The sequence below is a fragment of the Colius striatus genome, chromosome 10 (genome assembly GCF_028858725.1).
Source record: "Colius striatus isolate bColStr4 chromosome 10, bColStr4.1.hap1, whole genome shotgun sequence".
NCBI lineage: Eukaryota > Metazoa > Chordata > Aves > Coliiformes > Coliidae > Colius > Colius striatus.
Genome location: NC_084768.1, coordinates 21646672 through 21669244, shown reverse-complemented (window position 1 = coordinate 21669244; position 22573 = coordinate 21646672). Strand labels below are relative to the sequence as shown.

Below are 22573 nucleotides of genomic sequence, written 5' to 3'. Positions count from 1 at the left end.
ACTCCCCCATTCACAGCAAGGCTGCATTTAAAGAAAACCAGTTCAGAAGTCACTTTTGAAGCAGTATCAGACTGTAACCTTGAGGTAATTTTTAGCCCCCTGGTTTGGCACAGATCACCCATATTGCATTGCCTTGAGCACTGGCACCACACACACCATATTGGATCTTTCCTCACTGGAGGAAAGAGCCCTTCTGAGCCATTACTAGAGAACCTGAATCTTGACCCCAGCCGGAAGGCTGCAGATGTAAAAATTCTCCCATGGATGTCTCCTAGACCTCGTGCTTCAGGCACTCAATAAGGGAACCCTCCCCACACTTCACATCCATGTCTCATCAGGACATTTTGCTGCAAAACACTTGTTTTGTACTGGTGACCTGGGTGTGCTAGCAAGCAACCAACATCAGGGGTTTCACCAGGAGTCACCAGGCCTCATGGGGAGGTACAAACCAGCTGTGCTTCCAGTTCTCCAGGAAAAACAAACAAACAAACAAGGGAAATAAGCACATCAGCAACTTAACATGAAATACTGTAACTAATTTTATGGCATTTGTTTAGATTATGACAGCAATTGCTCCTGGGCTTATAACCTGACAGAGGGATCAGACATTTGGCTTGAAGCTTTATGGTATAATAAATAAAAGAAAGGATGTTTGCTGTTTTTAAGGAAGAACTGTTGCTACACCCCAAGCACTGACCAGAAGCTGAGCAGAGAAGAGCTCACACTGACTTCCCCCACAAATTCTTAACAGGTCAGCATTCATCAAACACACTTGTTACTGTTTTCAACCAAGTAAGAACTGGAATCCAAGCTCCAGGCTCAGAACATATTTTTCTGTAGAAAACTGTAACATGCTCCTCTCTGCAAGGCAATGATTTCCTGTCTATTTTCAGTTTCTTTCATCTCCTGTAGCCACCATTCTGTGTTAGGGAAAACTGAAATGCTGAGAGAAGATGTGCATTGGGAAATCAAAACATGTTTGTACACACATCCACTCTGCATCTATTATTTCATTAAATGAAGTTGATCTCATTTGCATCAAAAGTTTCTCAGTGGAAAAAAGCCTGCCTCAGCCACAGACCTATGTCTAGAACACACCCTCTGAGTTAAAAATGCATGAAGCAAATGGGCTGTGATGCAAAACTCTTCTAAGGAGTAATCTGAACCTCAGCATTGTGACTACAGTATTAACTGCTGCTTTTTCTTCTCTCTCCATGTGAAATCAAACGTACTTGACTTTGCCTCTTCTATCAGTCCAGCCATGCGAAACCAAAGCACCAACAACCTGGCCTTCAGCTTTAATTAATCCAACCATCGTGCTCTGAGCAGAAGTTGCCCAGAATACTGGGTGACATGCAAGCTGGATTGCCACTGAAACGCAGTTTGTTCATCAGGCTAAAAACTACAGCATGGGTTTTTGGTGTAATTTCCTGAGGTTGTGCTGGACACGTTCAAGAGTGCCTGAAGGAAGAATCAGTGCCTGAATAGTAAGTTGGACTAGATGATCCTCAGAGGTCCCTTCCAACCCCTGTCATTCTGTGATTCGCTGTCATAGAAAGACACCAAAAGCAACTATGGGTACCAGATGCAAAACAGGTTCAAGAGCATTGGGGCAGCAGGGAGGAAGGACAGAGTCAGACTTAATGACTGCGATCCCATAAGCAACAGGGCTTCCCAAACCACTGACAGCTTTACAAAGAAGGGTATCACTACACACATTTCTCTCAGGAAGTGTGATTGTGCTTTTCCTATTGTTTTTAACAATCAAAAAATCTCAACTTTTAACGCACTTAAACTTATTTGTAAAACTTCCAAACTTTCACAAGACATCTTTCTCTCTTCTTTGTTATGGACAAACACAGAAAACATTTGTATTTTGATCACTAAAAGCTGTATTACCTCCAAATAGTCAAGCTAGAGCTTTTTCACCACATTGTCTCCAGGTAACTCCTTGTCTGCAATAACTTCATCAGATTAACTATAAGTCACTGAAAGGAATCTTATCAAAAGTCAAGAAAAATAAAGATACTCTATGTTCAGTGTTAGAAAGGCTGAGTGACCAAGGCAAAATGGGCTTCTGCTTTCTGAAAACCTCAGACTTTTTTGTCATAATCCTCTGTAATATACAAAACCAACAACAATTTATAAATATGGCTTCTGACTCTTTGGAAAAACCACTCAGAGTTGTTAAATACCGACACTCAAGTCTAAACCAGAAAAGTTTGTGTTACAGTCTCTCCGTATTTCTTGCTCCACGATGCCTCCTACTGTAAAACTCTGGAAGACACTCAGAGCGTTTCCAAACATAATCATGAAGGAAAACCACTCAGTTCTGAGAATCATCCTGGATGCACAAGTTGTCTATTTCAGTTCAAGGGTCGGAAAGGAAAAGAATACAAGTATGAAAGGAATATTTAAAGTCATACATCAATTTTATAAAGTGTCATAGTAATCATGTGGAAGAGAAAACAGCTTCTCCATTTCAAATTAAGTCAAATAACAGAATCCTGTTTCTTTTTGTGCCAGATATTCTAATGGCTCTAATCAAGAAAGTACATCTTTTGTAAAATACATTCTTCTGATATAGTCTTAGATCTTTGTATTTTCACACAGCTCTTCCATAAGGGGAAATATAGGAGGTAAGTAGCTTTCACTAAAAGAAATAAAAGCCAGCTTTTGTTATCACCAAAGCTTTGAGGAGACAGCTCTGCAACACAGAAATAACGATCTTGAAGCCCCACTTTCCCATTAAATCTATCCAACACATCCTGGTACCACAAGACTTCTTTAAAAATGGGAAAAGTAAGAGAAAGGGAATATTATCCTTTCTAAACTGAAGTTCCAACTGATTGACTGTCATTGTTACCTCTGCAACAAAAGTTTTGACTCCTGAAGAACACTCTAGAATTGGTAACAGCAAAGACTCAAAACTTTCTGTCCTTCATTATATCAGAATTTGTCCCAATTCCAGTGGGCTTTGCATTTGAAAAACAAATGTTCTGAATTATTCAAAGTTTTTGCCAAGGTATTAGTTGATCATGCTCAGGTTACACTCTGAGCAGAGGTGAATGGCTTGTCATTGAATCCTGCAAAACAAATCCCAAGTCCTGAAAGAGAAAATTCACTACAAGAGATCTAAATGTCTGCAACAGTTTCTTCTTCCTTTGCTACCAAGAAAAGCTTCTAGGTAGGCTTGAAAACAAGACTTATACTGAAAATCATATAACTAAGCACACATAACAAATTGTAGTTTGGTATCAAAATACATCAGCGACCTTAGGTGACTGTTGCTACCATTAGCTTTTATGACTTATTTAAATGCTTACCTACTAATTCCTTCATGGATATCGTTTACAGCTGCCATCAGTTTCTGCAGACCTAAAAAAGCTTCTTCAAATGAAGACTTTGCAGTCACAGCTACTGTGTTAGGGTCCAACTTTTGGAAAATTTCAATACTAATATCAAAAAGAAACATTGAAAAGTAGTTAATAATAATCCTCAAAATTCAGAGAAACCCAGTGCCTTTTGCATGCAGAATATTAAAAAAGACACCACAAGATCAAATGTAAATCTCTACTAAAACCATGTTATCTAAAAAAGTTTCAGAATAAGTGGTAGGAAGACGATGCCCTACAGCTGTACTGCTCTGTTTAACACCGTCCTTGGCAACTGTATTCTCTAACAGTCTTTTGATTTAAATAGATTTATCATTAAATTTCACTTAAGAATGAAACAGTCCCTTCACACATGACCAGAGGAAGCCTCTCTTAGAAGAGAGCTGTTAGGTTAAAGAACCAAAGTAAAATGCTTTCCACCAATTTTCCAAGCACCTTCCTTTTCCAGAATGGGCTTGACATCTGGAATGGCTGTGTTGGGAAGATGAGCTGCAGTCAACATATGAAGCAGCATCCCCAGAGATGCCAGGTCAGCAGGGTTTTCTTGATTTGAGCTACAAGAGTGCCAAGTGACCCTTGATTCTTAAGATTTTACCCTCTTCTCACAGTATGCTCCTTAACAGGTCACAAAGGCCAACAGTTCAGTTGCAGTTTCATTACAATGTGGTATACGTGAGTTTCTCCTTGATGTCCACACAAAACCTTCAAGCTCACTTGTAAGACAAGAAATTGAGTCTATTCTCTGTTGCATATCCTCAGTTGACCTTAACATCACATCAAATCAACTCCTGACCAGCTTCAATTCATGTTAATCTGCACTGGTGTAAGTCAAGAGAAGAATGCCAGTGCAGCTCTAGAGTCATTCAAGTGCCAGTGGAGAAATACTAATTATCGCTGGTCATTAGGTGAGTCCTTAAAAGACCACCAAAAATGGAATATCTTTGTGCCTGAAATAACAAGAATCTCTCCTCTGAAAAGATTTCAGATGAAGACTACAAAAAGAAAATGCAGTACCTATCCAGATTTTGTGACAGCATCAAAAAATACAGCATCTTGGTGATTTTCAAGCAGACTTTAAAAAAAAAATAACGAAAATTAAAGTGACAAAACATCTAGATGGAGAGGGGGGTAACTTCTTACAATTTTGAGTTTATAGGAAAAAGGCAATTCATCACCAGATTCTGCATTTGGATTTACAGAGTGAAGGATTTTGCTCACCAAAAAAAATCAGTATCTTTCAAATTTAATAATGTGGTTTTAAGAAGTAAACAATTTTGTGTAAGTTAGTATAACACAAGATAACTTAAGAGTTTGAATGCGGCTCTTTTAGGGATAAAGATGAGATTTCTACAGATGTCTCATACTTGTGGTTCTTAGAGGGTTTTCAACACCATTCATTAAGGAAACTTATTTTGGCTACTGCTCAGAAAAGGAGCAGAAGACTAAAGAGAACACTGAATCCACATAATCATTTACACACTCCTAACTTGTTTTGTGTGACAAGTTGTGGGGGTTTTTTTGGTCAATTTTGATTAATTACTAATAGCTTCCTCTCTAAAATAGAAGGAAAAAACCCTCAACAATCCACTTTCTAAAGGGCATTTGTTTAAAAATAATTGCTGTAGAAATTTTGAAGTTCTTTAGCATGCCATACCTGTACAAGTTTATGGTATTCCATACACCTTCAAGGACTGACCAGATTTCCTGGTGTCTGTTTTCCTGAGCTACGTGGAAGTCTGGAAGTAACTTTTTTTCTTCAGAGTTCTGCAGATTTGGTGTCATTGCTTCCATTTTTTCACATGCAGCATTTTCTGAAAGAACCATGATGTCTTCTGATAAATCCTGCTCACTGTCTGACCTCACCTTATAAAACAGTTTAGCAAACAAATAATGAATGTATTTGAGCCCTAACTTAAGAAAACTTGAACACTTCTATGTTTTTTAACGCAATGCTCAAAAACTCAAGGCCAAACTCTTCTAGTCATAACCACGTTTGTTATAGTCTCTGCATCTAAAGCATCTCTCATTCTTTCACCATTTTTTTCTTCTTTAATGTAGATATTGGTATTTCTACAGACAGGAAGCCCCATGCCAAAGCTTTCCAGGCATGGAAAGCTGGTACAAACCAGAACTGCTTCTTACTCTTCCTCCCTATCCCACAACTGATACTACATTTTCCTCTGCAACAGCACAAAGTATTCATCTACTAGTTTTGTAAACTGGTTCAGAAAATTAGTCCAGGTTACAGTGAAACTGATCTGGCCCAATCTAGCCTGTATAAGGGCAGTTCTTTGTGAACCTGCCAGGAGAAGAGCAGGAGGAAACAAGTTTTCAGACAGAAACCCTGCTTCTTACAGCAGCACCATTCACAGAACTGCAGACTTGGTGTCTGATTGCGATACACAAAGAAGTTACAGCACAGGAGACAACCAACGCTCCCCAGATCATGTTTCCTCTCCTTGTCCTTCTTCCTCCCTTCTCCTGCAGCTCCAAAATTGAAAAGAACTTTTTTGCAAATATCCTGACCCGTATTCTTTCCCACACATACAAATATTTCCAGTCATCCTTGCTTGTTATTATATCGTTCAGGCTAATACAGATGACACTAACAGTAACCGCAAACCAAGACACCAAGATTAGTTCCCCAGCAACTCAGAGATGAGCTGGATGTAGAGACATACTCCTCAGAAAACTAAAACTGTCAGGACAGCCCCCAGCCACTACCACAAAGCACATAATACTTCTTGAGTAGCACTAGAGTAACCAAGACAATGAAAGCTGAAACAGCACACCTACGAACGGTAGCATGGGAGTGACGTTGTAAGTAGAAACAACACTTTCAGTTCTAATCTTAAGCTTTAAGACCCTTTTCCGTCTGCTACAAATGCAACAGAAAACTAAGACATTCTCCTGAAAGCAGCTGAAAAATGTTTTTTAGTCATTGTCCTGATACTATCCCATTTAGACTGGTGAAGTCTACCAAGGATATACAGAAAGTCAGTTGTTTGCTACAGGAAGAGAAAACAAAAGTGAAATTTGAGGTCTCTTCATTTTGAAAACACTTTAGCAACAACAATTCCTGCAATAATTTGCTGAAATTATGGGAATAATTTAGAAACCTAAACCAGGTTTGTAATATCAATATAGAGCATCTTCAAAAGTTGTTAGGTGAATAAATACTAAAGCTGTCCTTACCTCTGTCAGTGTTTGGTATAGCTTATTCACTTCAGCGTAAGCCCGGGGAAGCACACCATTATAGTCTGACCTTGAACTGAAAGCATGGAACAGTTTTTTGGCTTCCTGGAGCACAACACGCATTGTTGAGAAGTCAACTGGTTTATCTGATATTTAAATATTAATATAGGAAATAGGGGGGGGAAAAAGAGTATTAGATGGTAGGATTTCTTAGGAGGCAAATTTAATACTCAAATATCTAGATGAACTGAAGCACATAAAAAGCTCTGAAAATAGTTCAGAAGTATTGGATAAAACAATCGCAAGAGAAACTTGTGTGAGGTTAAGATTTCTCACTTCTTAATCAAGACTTTCTATCCCAGGATCTGCCAAGAGGATCAACTGGCATATCTAAATAATTCTGTGTAATAGAAATATCCCCAAAGTGGTGTATCTGTTAAAGTCAGATTCTTGCATATCCTTAGAACAAATGAAAGGGGATCTTTTTTGTTGTTGGCTTTTTTTTGCAAACAAACCTCCCTGCCCTCATCTACCATATGAAGTAGTCTCATCCATAATTTAGTTGGCAAATTCAGATCATTTGGCAACACATAACCTGGTGTCAAAGGGGAGAGAAAGATTATTTGCTTTTTAAAATTAGTTTAGAGACATTGGTGACCATTTATACACATTAATTAAAATGTTCTCCTGATTTTTGCAGGTATGTAGAGATGTGTGGAGCAAGTTCTTACATGCCATGATCATTCATATATTTTCTTCTACTGCCTTTGTACAGGAAGTAGAAAAAATCCAGAAGTGACAAGGGAAAAAGGAGAGGGGAGAGTAGGAGAAAGGGGAGAGGAAGAGGTAGGGGAAGGGAAGAAAGTGGAGAGGAGAGGAGAGGAGAGGAGAAGAGAGAAGAGAAACATTCCAGGATTAATTTTCATTATTTTTGCAAGTGATCTTTAGACCAGGAGGAAAAGGAGGAAGGAACACATTACTATTTTAATAGAGTACCTGTCCTTTCAAAGTATCTACTTCTGTAACTACTAAAACCAGAAGAGTGAAAGGTTTTTTTACGAGCTTACAATTAATGTTCGCAAAGACTCTTACCTGTACAAAGATGCTTATAGAGACATTCAATGGATGAAAGTAAACTCCTTGGCACAACATAACCAAAAACAGCCATCCAGTGTTTTTTATAACACTTCAACAAGTTTGCCAACGTCCATGGTGGTTTCAGATACAGGATCTGAAAAAGAGTATGTTCTCAATGCCAAGGCTGACTTTCATATAGATGTGTTTCACATAGACATTTCACAAGTGCTCTGTTCTTCAATAATGTTATGATTTGTGCTTGCTGGAGTAGAATTCCAGTGACTGCTCAGAAATAAGGGTATATTCAGATTTAACAAGTTCATGCACTAATAAAATATTTAATTCAGCTTTAAGCAGAGATGCTCATATAGAAGAACTCAGCATAATAATCTTACATCCTCTTTACAACAAATACTCTTTAGTTATCTCTTAAAGCAATGTATTCTATTACTTGTGTACAAAAGCCAGAACAACAGCAAGTATGCCTTTGACTTTCCAGTGTCGTAAAAAAGTAAGAAGAAACAAGAGTTCTCCTAGATGAAACTATATATACCTGAAGTAATACTGCAATAGAATTGAAAATTATTACTTCCAAGTGAAACCAGAGTTTGGAAAGATTTTACCAGAAATCAATCCAGCTAAGCAGGAGTGCCTAAAAGCTTAACAGCTCATCAAAGTTCTATCTTGGGGAACAACAGTCATCCCATTCAAATTATCTCTTCCCAGCTATAAAATGGAATCTAAACCAAAGCAGGAATAACTTCAAAGTGCCTTGTACATCAGTTTTATTTTTTGTTAACAATACTTTTGGAAAACTGTTGGGAGGTTCTCATTAACACCCTTGTAATTCTGTATCTGCACTGTAACCAATTCAGCTGAGAACAATTTTATCCACCTGGTAACTAAAAACATCTGTTCTGATGGGCATGAAGTACCTGCAACAACAGGGCTTCAATATTATCTAACTCGTGATGGAATAATTTCCTAAAGGACGTATTTACAATGCAATGATTTAAATATCCTAGAATAGGCAAAACAGAAATCTAATGCAATGCAAACAGCTCTGAAAACTGACACTGTACAACCAGCATGTTTGTTGTTATGTTATTAAAAGACTATTAAAACACACTGAAATATTCACTGTCAGTGAATTACATAACTGTCAGGCTTAGCACAAACACTAATATCATTAAAATACCAAGTACAGTTAAACCTCTTAATACTTGAAATATCAAGCAATATGATGTAAGAAATCACCTCCACCCATAGGTTTCCAAATGCAATTTTCATTTCTGTCTCCAAAATACAAGATAAAGCTTCTCCCAAGTTCTTCTCAAGGTCTGGAAGTGAATTTGGGAATTGTGGAGCGAGACTAGCACCATCTTCTGTTTTCTCAAATTCTGTATCTGTCAAACCAATGATAAATAGGTACTCATTGCAAGTGTTTCTGCATCTAATGTATGTTGATAGTACACAAATAGCTTGCCCCCATAAAGACAGACTGCACTTCACATTTCTGTTATAAAGCAGATGGGCTACATCTAATTAGGTTTCAAATTTTTCTAGTTACACCTACTCGTACTGTAGGTATTTTTAATTAGGAGCTACTAACCAAGAAGATTAAGTTCCCCAGAACATTATTCATTTGTGATCTTTTTCCACATTTCTTTTTTCCTAAAATAGTTCAGATTATACAGAGTCAGTGTGGTTATCAGTAAGTACAAGATCATCACTTCTTAATTCTGTAAGCTGCATTTATATTTTTGGCAAAATGAACAGGCAATCTGAGAATCAAGTTCTACTGTTTAGGATTCAGGTGAAGGTATTTGGTATTGGCATAAAGCATAGAGGGATCTTAGCATACTCAATTTCGCAGCTACAAAGAGCAGAATCCAAACTGGCTCAACTGGAAAAACCTCTTCTCAGTCCTAAAAAGTTCAGGACACCTTTTAAACAACTATAAAGACAAAATACAGAATCACAGAATGGTGGGGCTCAGAAGAGATCTCTAGAGATCATAAAGTCCAACTCCCTGCTAAAGCAGATTCACCTCCATCAGGTCACACAGGAATGCATCCAGAGGAGACTCCACAGCCTCCCTGTGCAGTCTGTGCCAGAGCTCACTCATCTCAACACCAAAGAAGTCCTTCCTTCTGTTTAAGTGGAACTTTTTGTGTTCCAACTTGTGCCCATTACCCCTTGTCCTGTTGCTGGACATTACAGAAAAAAAGCATCACCTCATCCTCTTGACACCCACTCCTTAGGTATTTATCAGCATTGATAATGTCCCCTCTCAGACTTCTCCAGACTAAAGGTCTCACAGCCTTTCCTCCTAAGAGAGATGTCCTAGTTCCCTCATCATCTTTGTAGCCCCAGTCTTTGTACATCACATTTGAATTTCCTTGACCTCTTAAGAGACAGGTGTCTTAATAAAGGTCTCCAACTTTCAGAAAACCATTTACCTTTGGAAAGGAAAAATCTGCCCCAAACAAAGAGTATTCCTAAAGACTCAAAGTATATGAAAATTGAAGTTACGGTAGAAACTGTTCTGTCTCCCACATTATTACAATCCCCAATGCCAGTACACGTATACCTGCACATTAAACAAACTTACCACACTTTGACTGTTGCAGCTCAACACACTTTTGGTGCCTGTTTACATTCAGATTCTGTAGAGCAGTAACCAAATCAGCCTTGCAGAATGCCTTGACCTCACTCACAATTGCTTTACTACATAAGTTTTTATCATCCCTAGGAGAAGATAATAAATTACTGACATAAAACTGACATGATTATATAGTGAGTAATAGAAGCAACACAATGAAAAAACTCTCTTTGGTAAGCTTGGGAGCTTCATTAGATACAAAGTTTTTTTTCTTAAGCAGTTCTAAAAATTAAACCAGAACATTAACCAAAACATCTGCTCTGAAAAAATTAGAAACATAGTGAAAAATGTTTTGGGCTCTAGGTTTACTGTAAGAAAAAATCAGCTAGAAACACTACAGTTGGTACAATCTTGGAATGCAAACAAGGCTGTAACGGTAAGACAGTAATATATTATTTGATTGCTACAAAAAGTTCTCTTTTTTGACACCCTTTCTTACTGTTCTACTGGTCAAAGCATTGTCCCAGATGCTGCCCTGAGGTATACACTGCTTCAGCAGAACTACTATAAAGATGCACTGCAAAGTTAGATCCTAGTACTTTCTCAAATATTCCTATTGTTTATACTGGTGGAAGATGAAGAGATTCTCAGATGAAAAGCACTTCAGAAGTCACCTCTTGCTCTCTACTTAGAGAAACCTAGAATCACTGCCAACTGCCCTACAAATACTGTGACTGAAATACTATTCTCAGCAGCAACCAAATCCACATGTCAACTTCAACCAATCAGCTGATGCCTGATGTCTTAACCCCACATACTGAAACTACACAGGTTCTAGCCAAGACCAAGGCAAGCTGTGTACAGCACCAGTCAAGGAATATTAGCCCTTTAAAAAACAGCTTTGTGTGACTTGTATAAAATCAAGAATAAATACTCAGAGGTTAGCTGTTTCCTCAAAACAAGGATAGAGGTAAATCTGTCTCCATTTTCCCTAAGCTTAATCCTCAATGCCTATCATCCTCCTCAAAGCAAAAGCAAATCTATCTCCACCTTTCCTCTAGGACTAGACTTAATTCTACTTCAGGCCTCAGGCACATGGAGGTGATTAAGTCTACACTCTTTGAGTTTTAATTATATTCTTTTACTCTAGTTTCAAAGAGGGTGACTGCTCTTCAAAAAGCTCACCTCAGGAAGAGCTCTTCATTTTAGGATATGATTTGAAAAACGGTGTGTTTAGTATGAGACCAACATACACCTCATCAGAGACCTAAAACTACACAGGAACTCACGTGCAGAGTATGACAACAGCTTGAGGAAAGAGGTTTTGATACTGCAGACAACACTGTAAAACACGATCATCATTGTTCTCGTCACTCAGGCCATCTGCAAATGTAGTTAAGACAGTGCTGACACATTCAGAAGTAACTCAACATAATAAATACTTCAGTATAGTCACGGTACTGTTTTTAAATGTAATACTCCCCAAACAAGGACTAAGAAGTGTAAGCAAAACACAAATGGCAGCTTTGATTTCCTAGGTAACTCGACTCAAAAGCACTATGGTTTTGCCAGAAAGCGTAACATGAGCCACGGGTAAATTTGAGCACGTTGGATTTGGTGATGATCAAGGCAAAAGTAAAAGTACACAACACATCCTTAGCTCACAGGTAAAACTAACTAGATGAAGTAATTTTTCATTAAGTAATCCCTCACTCACCAACAGGTGTAGCTACAAGTGATAAACATTTGATGAAATGATAGTGAACGAAGCCCTAACCTGAATAAGGTAGTTGCACACTACAGCCTTGGATACACCCTGAGGGCTGCTGTAAGCTATTAGCTCACTTCAACTAGCAAACTGCGGAATGATGACTGTATTAAACTCCAGTTTACAACCAAGGATCACACTAGATGAACTGCAAGGCTTAAGTATCCAGAACAAATGAATTGCACATATCTTACATATTTTTTGAGAAGCAAGCTGCATGGATTGTCCCCACAATCTGGAATCCTGGTTTTTGAGACAAGTGTAGATGAATTGGACTGCAGGGATAGCTTTGTCCCGAACATGCTGCAACACTTTCCCCTTCTTCAAGTTGTCCAGCTCTTGTAGAACAACCCAGGGAATTATTAAGGCAAGTCTGCCAATGCCTGGAAGTTAAAAAAACCCAACATAACAAACACCACAACCAAGAAACATTTTGAAGAGCCAAGCAAACCACTGCAGATAACTTTTAATTCAAACATCATTTTTAGGTAACCACTTATCTTTTCTGACTATTCTGTATAATCCATGCTCAAAAGTACCTAACATTAATAATTCAACAACTGAAAAATGCCAACTTTCCTCTTTCTAATCTAACCTCAAACTGGCCCTACACTGGTTACAGGTAAAAATTACAGTATTAGGCAAAAAAAAAAAAGAAAAAATAACTTTAAGCAACAGAATGCTTTGACAATAGTGTGTAGCAATATTATCAAATATATTTGCAGCAATTACCACTTTGTCACACATTCACTGTAAGATGTTAAAGCAAGGGGACTGCAGCTGAAATAACAGGCTGAAAACATCTGAATGGCTACAGTAGTCCCTGTGCCAGAAAAAACGGCCAATAAAAGTAGTGCTGGTTTTTGTTAATCACCAACCAGCATTCCTGAGCGAGGAAAGGGAAGTATGGATATTGGATTGTGGTTCTATTGGTGTGCAAGCGTGGTCTGAACTGTATTATATATTAAATATATCAGAAATGCAGTGACTGTTCTGTTGGTTCAAACACAACAAAATTTGAACTGTCTTCTTCCTCATACATATCATATGATTTTGAAAAAATACATTAATACTCATCTGCTTTGTAACAACTAGGCCAGGAATCAGCAGCCTTCTGAATTTAATGGGTCTAGTGCAGGACCAGAAACTGGAAGTCACAATAGTCTAAAAAAGGCATCCCAGTTTACACAATGCAACACCATTCCTACTATGGGAAGAGTCTTAAAAATTACTCAGGCTCCTGTTCATTTTCCAGGTGGCCAGAACAAATATGTTCATTAGCTGAAAGCATCAAAGCACCAGAAGTACTCTGATAGATTCCAAACATGCCCAGCAACAGCTGAGAGGCACGATCCTCATCCTCATCCTGCTAACATTAAATCACTAACACCTTCACAACATATTAAAGCCAAACATTGAAGTCAGGTTCTGCAATCTGAATTCCTGAGAAACTGCTCATGGATCTCGCAAATTCTATGACCTTTACCAGGACAGAAATAAAGTATAGTCTGCCTGCTTCTTAGATTTTAAAAGTGTTTTTAGATTTCTATCAAAAAATAATGCCACAAAAAGACTAGAAAACATCATTACCACTAGTAATGGACGAAAGGCTTAAAAGTATGTTCTTACAATAGGTAAGGCTTATGTACATCTAAGGATTCATGCAGATCCCTAGGAATATCAACCACAATTCTATTCAGGCATGTGGGTATAAGCATAGTAGGTTCTATTTTCCTAGCTGAACTTTCCTTAAGAGACAGCCTATTTGGGTTCACAGAATCAGGTTCATAAGCATGATCTTTCTGCCTGCCTTTTAAAGGAACCCAGGTTTGTTTTCCTTCATGTAGCCTGATTTTCTTACAGCATGAGTTTTTTCCTAAAATATCTCATTGGTCATCATGTATTCACATACCTGGTACATCCTCAGATTTCAAGGATCTGACAAACTCAAGGTGACTGATCATTATGTTTGTGTCAATCACCACTAATATGTTCAGACCAGAAGTAAAAGCCTCTGGGGGAGAAAGAAAAAAAAAAAACAGTTGTAGTTGTATACTCTCTACTCAGACCATTAACTGACTGTAATAACTAGTTCCAAGTAGATATTGGAGAACATCAAATCATGACATACCAGAAGAAATATTTAGATCCTGTTCTGGAAGATCTATTTCCATACTTGTAAGCTCTCCACAAGTCTGTACTACAGACAGTGCCATCCTCTTCTGAACACGAGCAACATGTAAATCCTCAACTATTTGCATCTACAATGAAAAAAACCTGCATGTAGGAAATCAACTGGAATCACAACTTGTTACAAAAAAAGATTCATGTTAATGCTGTTGTGTTAAAAATAAAAACGAAGCAAGAAAAAGATTAAGTTAGCACAGCACATCTAAAGTAATGAGAACCTTCTGCACATCCTCCAACACAAAATGTCCATAAAAGACATCCAAACTATGGCCTAGAAGGAAGACTCATTTATAACCTTTCTACCTGGTGCCCAAAGCCTTTGTTTCATAGACTACAAGTTTCCCAAGAGATGTTTACTTAGAAAAGGAAATAGGCTCTCTTCCAACTTGAAATTTAGAGGATGAAAAAAGAGATAGCTAGAGTATGTAAGCAACTATGAAGACTTCCCAATGTTGCAGAGAATAACAGAAAGACAATCCTTTATCTCAGAAAGTTCCTGATGAGCAGTACTTTACCAAGTTTGCTCAGTATTAGAAAAAAATTCTTTGAAGTGTAGATCAGAAGTCAACAATGCAAAATGCTAGGAAAGGTCATGGAATCATCCAGCTACACAACCTCAGTGCCATGAGTTTTAAATACAACTTAGAAATGTCAAATTAAAGCATTACGAACCTCTTGGTCTGCTTCTGGGTTTTGATTATCTTGAAGGGGTGGAGAGACTTCAAAGCTCTGTAGCAAAAATTACAAAAACCATACCAACACCACAAAATAGCAAGGAAGACTGAGGGACAAGTGATCCCCACAGAAAGGGTTTTGGAAACAGCTCTTTAGTGTTAAACAAGAACACCACTAACCTTTTGGACAGACTTTACATCCTCAGCTTCTTGGTAGGGCTTAGATGTGCATGGGACCTCAAAATTCTAGAAGCAGGTAGGAACAGAAAAAGAACATGTTTCAGTCTTTCAGAGTGCTTTCCAGGGAACACTGAAGATTCCTAAGTGAACTAAATAGGTAACATAAAACATATTTTTGATACCCATGATGAAGCATCTACAGGATCACTTCAAAAGGGCTTAGAAGGATGGGTTTCTTCTAAAACAGATATGGTGGTTTACACAGAAAGCCTATTTCTCCAATCTCTTGTGGGTTTGTGACCATGGTACTCTTGTTCTGGGCTTCCTGGTACAAGACAGGCATGAATTTAATGGAGAGAACTGAGCAAAAGGTCACTAAAATAACTAAAGGACTCGGGCATGTCATACAAGAGGCTGAATGAGCTGGGACTGTTTGGTCTGGAGAAGGGGAAGTCTTATCAATGATGGCAGAGTTTAAAGAAGGTGGAACTGGACTCTTAGCAGCATTCAGTGCCAGGACAAGAAGCAACAGGCACAAAGTGAAACACGGCAAATTCCATCTGAACATTAAAAACCCCCACACACATTCTCCTGGCACCCCTTTGCCAGCAACGAGCACCTGTTTGGCAGGCAAGTTTTCATGGGTTCAGTTCATTCATTCAAAAATCATATAACCATTATACCTAATAACAAAATTCAGCTAGTTTGGAATCTCTAAGAAGACCATCTGCTTATATAAAAAATGCCTGCCAATCCAAATTTAGCCTGAAACGTGTAACATGAAGAACTGGCTTCTGATTACCTGCTTAAAACGTAATGCTGTGGCTCCAAAGGCCCTCTCTTCAGTCCCTGAATTACCAGCAGCTTTACTGGAATCAGCATGCTGTTTTTTCCATTTACAAGATTCCCATCGTTGGCGCGATTCAGTTGGAGAGTGTGCTGGTGTAGGTTTAGTCACACGGCATTTTTTCTTAGAAAGCTCCTTATAGCCTTCTTCATGCTCTTCTTCCCAAGTCCTAGATAATGTTCTCAGCTTCTTAGAGACAGGCCTATCGTCACACACAGCCCCTGCAGAGCTAGCAGGTGACTTTTTTGGAATTCTGAAACCTTCACTCTGTTTTTTTGATCCCTCTGCCTTTTTGTGTGGCACATGGGAATCGTACACAGGCAACTTGAATTTTTCCAACATTGTTTGTTCTGCTTTTAACTTTAGTTTGCAGAGTTCAGCTTTCTCTGCCTTCTTCTTCAATGTTTTGTCTCTCTGAACTGCAAAGCTATGCCAGAGTCTTTTTCCTTCTGTTCCATCAAAACGACTATTGTTGTAACTGTCCCTGCTCGTAGTCACTATGTCGGCAGCGCGTGTACTTTTCCCATGTTTAATTTCTTTGGCTTTAAATGGAATAACTATTTTCTTCCTCTTTTCAGTTTGGATTAAAGAATTGTCCGTGCTTTTGCTTCTGTTTGGAGATTTCCCTCGGGATCTTCCATCAGCACCATAAGAAATTTTAGGACTTTGGTCTTGCTTCTTCTGCTGCCCATCATTCTCTGTTTTGAATCTATAGAAACATTACCAAAAAAAAAAGTCATGTAATCTAGCTCAGTTAATGTAAAAGAACAAAAAAACCAACCAACCAATCCAGCCCACATTTGACTTAGGCAGTTACAGCTAAGTATTTATGAGTACCAGTTTGATATGCTCTTAAGTATGAACCTGAAGCCACATCCGTCCTTTGAAATAGTTTGACATAGCATTTTTAACATTTCATCTTATCCTACAAAACTGAGACAAAGCTTCTGCTGCATTAGTTTGAGAGATACCCTACAAAATCTAGCTTCATATTATCTCAAGTTTAATAATAGATGAGTTGTGTCAATCCATAATTTGGGTGTGCAGCAGTTGAGCCTGGTGGCGTAGCACTGATCAAATGCTGCACAGCACTCCAGCAGTGCGGGATAAACAGTCTGGGATAGTAGGAAAAGGAATGACTGATAGGAATGTAGCAAAATCAGAAATCATAAATTATATGAAAACTGAATAGGAAACTTTCTTGTAAGAGCAGATAAAATACTAAATTTACCACACACTAGGTTTAAAATACCTACAGAAAGTTTCTACCCTACTCTGTAACAGTGCTGTCAAAAATACTGGGGAGGCAAAGGCCATTTGGCAAATTCATGGAGGACAGGTAACTTCAATGCACTGATTGGCATCCAACTTCTGATTTAGGAAACCTCTAACTGGTTCTTTGAAGGTGGAAGGGTATGTCACATGAAAAATCATTTTTAAAGTCACCTTGTTTCATATACCCCTTCCTATGCAAGTCCTGCTGGCCACTGTCAGTAATGGAGCAGTGGGCTAGACAGAGTTTTGGTATGAAAAAGGTTACTGGGTTATGGTTATTGTCATACTGTACTAATAAACAGCGCTTAGCAGCATGTATAGATGCAGCCAAACATTCTATAACTTACAAACCCAGGCTAATAGAGAAGGTGTTAACAAGGTTTTTGCCATGATTCAGAAACAATCCAAAGCTTCTCCATCTAAGGATCTGTGAGAATGCTCTCACTTTGTATGAAGTAGTTTCCAAACACTGTTCATATTTGCTGCACTCAAGGTGAAAGATTGCTTTCTTTGCCTTGGAATCAATTACTTCAATCATCAGGAGAAATCAACGAAACCATCAGGACTACAGGAATCTATTAAAGGTACTAAGTTCACTGCAGAATTATCCTCCAGACTTCACTGGAGCTTTTCACTGGAGCTTATTTTCCTAACAAAATATGTATATGTCATACAGACCAACAAGGTAGTGCTCAAAACAAACAAAAAAAGGATCTTTTCATGACAGCAGTGTTGGAAGGACATCGTTCTTAACTCATCTGAAGTCTAGTGGCATACACTATACAGTTCAAAAAACCTGAGCCCTATCTTCTCTACTGAAGATCTTGTAAAAACATAGTAAAGGTTTCAAATCTCTACAGAATGAGTATTTCTATAAAATGGGATGTTTAGTGTGTTGAAACAGCAAAAAGTTACCTCTGAAATTCTGTCTCTCCTTTCATAGTATGGCTATAAGACCTTGTGTCTTCAGAGCTCTGAAAGAAGGAAAAACATCCAAGGACTTGTAAAGATAAAACTACAACTAAAAGCAAATCTTGATAAGATGGAACAAGCTATTGCTTCATACCAGATCCACTATGGTTTTGAGTAAGTTAACCTTCAAAAAAGCAGTCACATACCTTGCTATAATTTAGCATATAGACTTTGTTGTACTTAAGAACAACACAAGGAGTAAAAACAAATGTGGCACACAGACCTGGGTTATAAATAGAGAAAGCTCAAACTAACTGAACATATTTAAGATTCACATATTTGAGGAACTCTACAAGTTTATCAGTATGTAAGACATACATTGTTGTGTATTTATAAAAATGTTTAGGGAAAATAAAGTTATCTGAAGTCTGCTTCCAGCTACCCCCTAGGTAAGGCCAAAAAGAGGATTTTTGTGCAGAGGAGACGTGCTACGAATTCTCATCACATTTACTGATCAGGTGGAACAGTGTGAAACTCTAGGCCTGGTTAGGAGTAAAAACCAAAAAGTCCCCCAAAGAACTTGAACGGTTTTTGTTTGGAAAGCAGTTGTATCACTGCTTGGCGTGTCTGTACTGCAAGCAATGTCACATTCATGTTGCAGAGCAGCTGGAAGGAGACTTAGATGACGTTGTAACAGAAAGCAGTTTATTATTGCAGCTATGGGAGAAAACAGAAAGCAGCAAAATGACAACCTCTGCTGATATGAACTCTGGCAACAAGGCAGGTAATTTTTATACACCTTTGGGTTATATGACTCAATTTCCCCAAAACTACAGCAGGGTATATGAGATTACAACAGAGAATGATAACACATGGATTAATTCAGATAAGGAAGCTCCAGATAATACATCCTTCCACAAACAACTCACTCCAATAACTGGGTCATGCTGACTCAGTGAGGCCATTAGGTCACTGCGACAGAGATTTTCCAAACTAGGAAGTCTGGCAAAGGCCTATGAAGCCTTTGCTATTTTATTTCCACAGTAGAAAGCACTTAATTAAAAAAAAAAAAATAAAGAGTGGCAGAAACCAGTGAAGTCCTAACGAACTAAGGGAATTTTGAGAACTTCTGCTTTTGTTTGGTTCTGGAGTTCTAACAGCGGTAAAAATCAAGGAAATTGCCACTTAAGAGGCTATTAAAGGCTGCTGCCACCAAGAATCACAGCCATGCAACTTGCAGGTTGAACTTCCTGGAGCATTATTATAATCAAACAGGAATTAAAGCATTTTATTGGTTTAGTAACCACTCAATGAACTAGCAATCCATGGACTACACCTGAGGACCAGTACTTGTAATATAACACAAAAAATACAGTAATAGATAGCTATATAGTAATAGATAAGTACAAAACAAGACTAGATCAGATGACTTGGTACCAGAAAGTTTTGATTTCACACACTCATACAACACACTTCAGCATATACACTCGTGCTGTTGAACATGTGGGTGTTCCAGTCATGTGTGCAGACATTCCACTTCCTACCAGCTGCTGATGCACACACTAGTGAGAAAGGCCCCCTGGGAGGTCACATACACACCCCTCAAGGTGTAAGTGTCTAAGGGATGGTTGCCCTGTACTGTCAGTGCCTGGCAGTAAAGGTGCTCCATCAGGGTAGGTGGAGGCTGGTATGCTGGTGGGACAACTTCTGGCAGTACGAATCCCAGTTCGACTCTGCGAGGCCTATGGCCCTAGAACCATGAGTTTCACGATGTTTTTAGTGTTTCTTTTCAACCCAGCTCCCTTTTTCTCTCAAAAGTTTCTGATAATTCCCTGAGGCCTACAAGAAAGCTGGAGAGGGATTTTTTTACAAGGGCATGTGACAAGACAAGACATAACAGTTCAAACTGAAAGAAGGTAGATTTAGCTAGATATTAGGAAGTTGTTCTTCATGAGGAGGGTGAAGCACTGGAACAGCTTGCCCAGAGAGGCTGTGACTGCCCCATCCCTGGAGTGTTCAAGGCCAGCTTGGATGGTTGAGTGGAAGACATCCCTGTTGATGGCAGGAGGTTTGGAAAAAGGTGATCTTTAAGGTCCCTTCCAATCCAAACTATTCTATGATCTCAAGCAAACCTTCTGTTACTTTCCTCTTAGTATTATCAGTTTGGAGTAAATATTGTCTTAGAGCAGACTTCTTTAGGTGTCTGTTTACTATGACTGTCATATCACCTGGTGTTATCCAGACCATATTACCAAGGGCAGCTATGCAGACTGCTCCAGACAGCTCTGGGTAAAGCTGGTTTGGTTTATACTGAGACAAATGTCATTTCCTCCTTACAGAATTACATGCCAAACTGATAAAAGCTGTCAAGCATAAAGTTTTCTATAATCTGTGGTCATGCTTACCCTACATGAGAAAAACCCCAAAGGCCCCACACAATTAAGCCTAAAACATGACTCTACTTAAATGGCTTGCCCTCACCTGTAAGAGCTGAAGATACCTCTTATCCCTGTGTAATCACAATGAAGAAACATTTGCTACGGTCAGAGATTTCCTGATCTTTTTGCTGTTACTAGTTTGGGTTCTCACTTTTGCTTGTGCAATATTTTCTACATGAGCAAAAGGCTTTTAAGATTTATAAATGAGTTTATAATGCCACAATACCATACTTATGTATTTACATCACTCTTCCATGCACTTTTGTGACATTTATGATTAGGCAGTGAAAAGCTCTCTCATTTCATAGATACCTTCCAAATTCCAAGGGAAAAAAAAAAGCTAGCAAACTAAAGTGTGGATTTATTAAACTATTGATTTATTGGATATGCATTACACTACTGGCAGGAAATAACTTCCCAGAAGAGGATACAAACAATAAGAATGGGAAGCTACATACAAGCATGACTAGAAAGATTACACCCTTGTAGCACCTACACAGGACAAATGATTCAGTGAACGCTTACTCACTAGACACAAATATGTACCAGAGTACACGAAGAATTTTCACCACTGATTTGTGTCTCTCTTTCAGTGGTTTGAGTCACCTGCTAAAATGCTGTGAAGTACTATTTGTGAAGTACAGTAAAAAAAATTAAGATATAGGATCCAAGACAAAGAATAATGTAGGTAAACAGTAGTGGGTTTGACAATAGTTTTAAATTCAATTTTCCTCATCTAAGAAAATATACTGCAATACACAAAATCTCTCATTTTTTGATACCAACATAACTCATAGCCACTGGAGAAAAAACACAAGCTTGTTACTTGGCTAGAACTTGCAGTTCTCTAACCAAACCAGCCCTCCTGCCATTCTTAACGACCTCATCTTTAATCTATCACAAAACTCTTGAAAAATATCATGCTCTTCTGTTGAATGCAGGAGCTTGAACTGAAGTAATAATAATAGCAATAATACAGCTCTTCCTACTTTGTCATGTCGGCCATCCAAATTGTCTTCCTTTCCCATCAATTTCTTCAGTTTCTTTTTAGACATCTTCAAATCCTAAAGAAAACAGTGTTGGCATTATTTTTAAGGTTTTATTTCTAGCCTGTATAAAAAAATTAACTGCATAGAAGAAAAATACTGTAACAGTTGTTTTCCCTTCACTTTAGAGTCACGCCAAAAGGTTAACTATTAACCTCTCACTACTACCAGAACTTCACAGGGAAAAAACATATGTTACAATTACTTCACTGTCAGCTCCGGAGACACCTATTTTGTAGCAGCAAATATATTAGATTAACAGAAATAGACATCCTTTAACATTTCAGTCACGTGATAGTCATGTTTAAAAGCCATGTACCTCTCGCCTTAGCTCCCACCTCCTCCCGTACTCTTCCCCTAGGGCTGAGGTAATATTGTGACACCTCTACATAAACCAGTCTTGGGAGCATGCGGCAAGAACTGGTCGAAGAGGGCTGTAAGAAGGCTTCATCAAGCTTTCAAAGCTCCAGAGGTCAACTACCTGAACGCCACAGCTCAGCCATAAAGCTGAAGAACAAGTAAACACATGACTCTTTAAAACAGCCTTCAAGATGGGCGGGTTGAAGCGACTACAGGAAGAGCTGTTGCTGTGCCGAGGCCAAAACGGGGGCAGCAGCCTCCTGCCTCCAACCCCCCGCGTGAAGAAAGGGCGAGCACACAGTGATGCTCCGGGACCCTGCAGGGCACAAGCAGCGGCCTCCCCCCGACCCCGTCCGGCCCGGCAGCTGACAACACCCCCTCTCATCCCTTCTGCCCCTGCCCGGTAGCACGGTATCGGGGCAACCCCGCCTCACAGCAAGACACCTCGGTCGCACCCTCCCGTCAGAACCGATGAGAGCGGCGGCGACTCCGTCCTTCGCCGCTGCCCCTCTCTTGGGCCGGGACTTCCCCGTCAGGCAGGGCCCGCCGGGCCCCTCCCACCGCGGGGCGCGCTGGGCCAGGCCTGGGCTCCGGAGCCCGGCGGCGCTCTG

The 22573-nt window shown here is 39.0% G+C and overlaps 1 protein-coding gene across 5 annotated transcripts in view; it reads right to left on the bottom strand.

The window, feature by feature from the left end:
• Positions 1–22547, bottom strand: part of SWT1 (SWT1 RNA endoribonuclease homolog) — a 33365-nt gene extending 10818 nt beyond the window's left edge. The window contains exons 1-16 of one of the 5 annotated variants that reach the window (XM_062004272.1): positions 22397–22547; positions 21546–21620; positions 18122–18180; positions 15887–16640; positions 15085–15150; positions 14903–14959; positions 14172–14301; positions 13953–14054; positions 12235–12423; positions 11562–11655; positions 10282–10418; positions 8925–9073; positions 7683–7821; positions 6591–6736; positions 5050–5258; positions 3327–3455 (exon numbers count right to left, since the gene is read on the bottom strand). In XM_062004272.1, coding sequence (XP_061860256.1) covers positions 3327–3455; positions 5050–5258; positions 6591–6736; positions 7683–7821; positions 8925–9073; positions 10282–10418; positions 11562–11655; positions 12235–12423; positions 13953–14054; positions 14172–14301; positions 14903–14959; positions 15085–15150; positions 15887–16640; positions 18122–18180; positions 21546–21611 — 2426 coding nt within the window. In that variant the 5' untranslated portion in view covers positions 21612–21620; positions 22397–22547. Of the gene's footprint in view, positions 1–3326; positions 3456–5049; positions 5259–6590; positions 6737–7682; positions 7822–8924; positions 9074–10281; positions 10419–11561; positions 11656–12234; positions 12424–13952; positions 14055–14171; positions 14302–14902; positions 14960–15084; positions 15151–15886; positions 16641–18121; positions 18181–21545; positions 21621–21921; positions 22268–22396 lie in introns of those variants that run through there. The other 4 variants (XM_062004269.1, XM_062004267.1, XM_062004270.1 and 1 more) reach the window with 4 other exon arrangements.
• Positions 22548–22573: the final 26 nt, after the last annotated feature.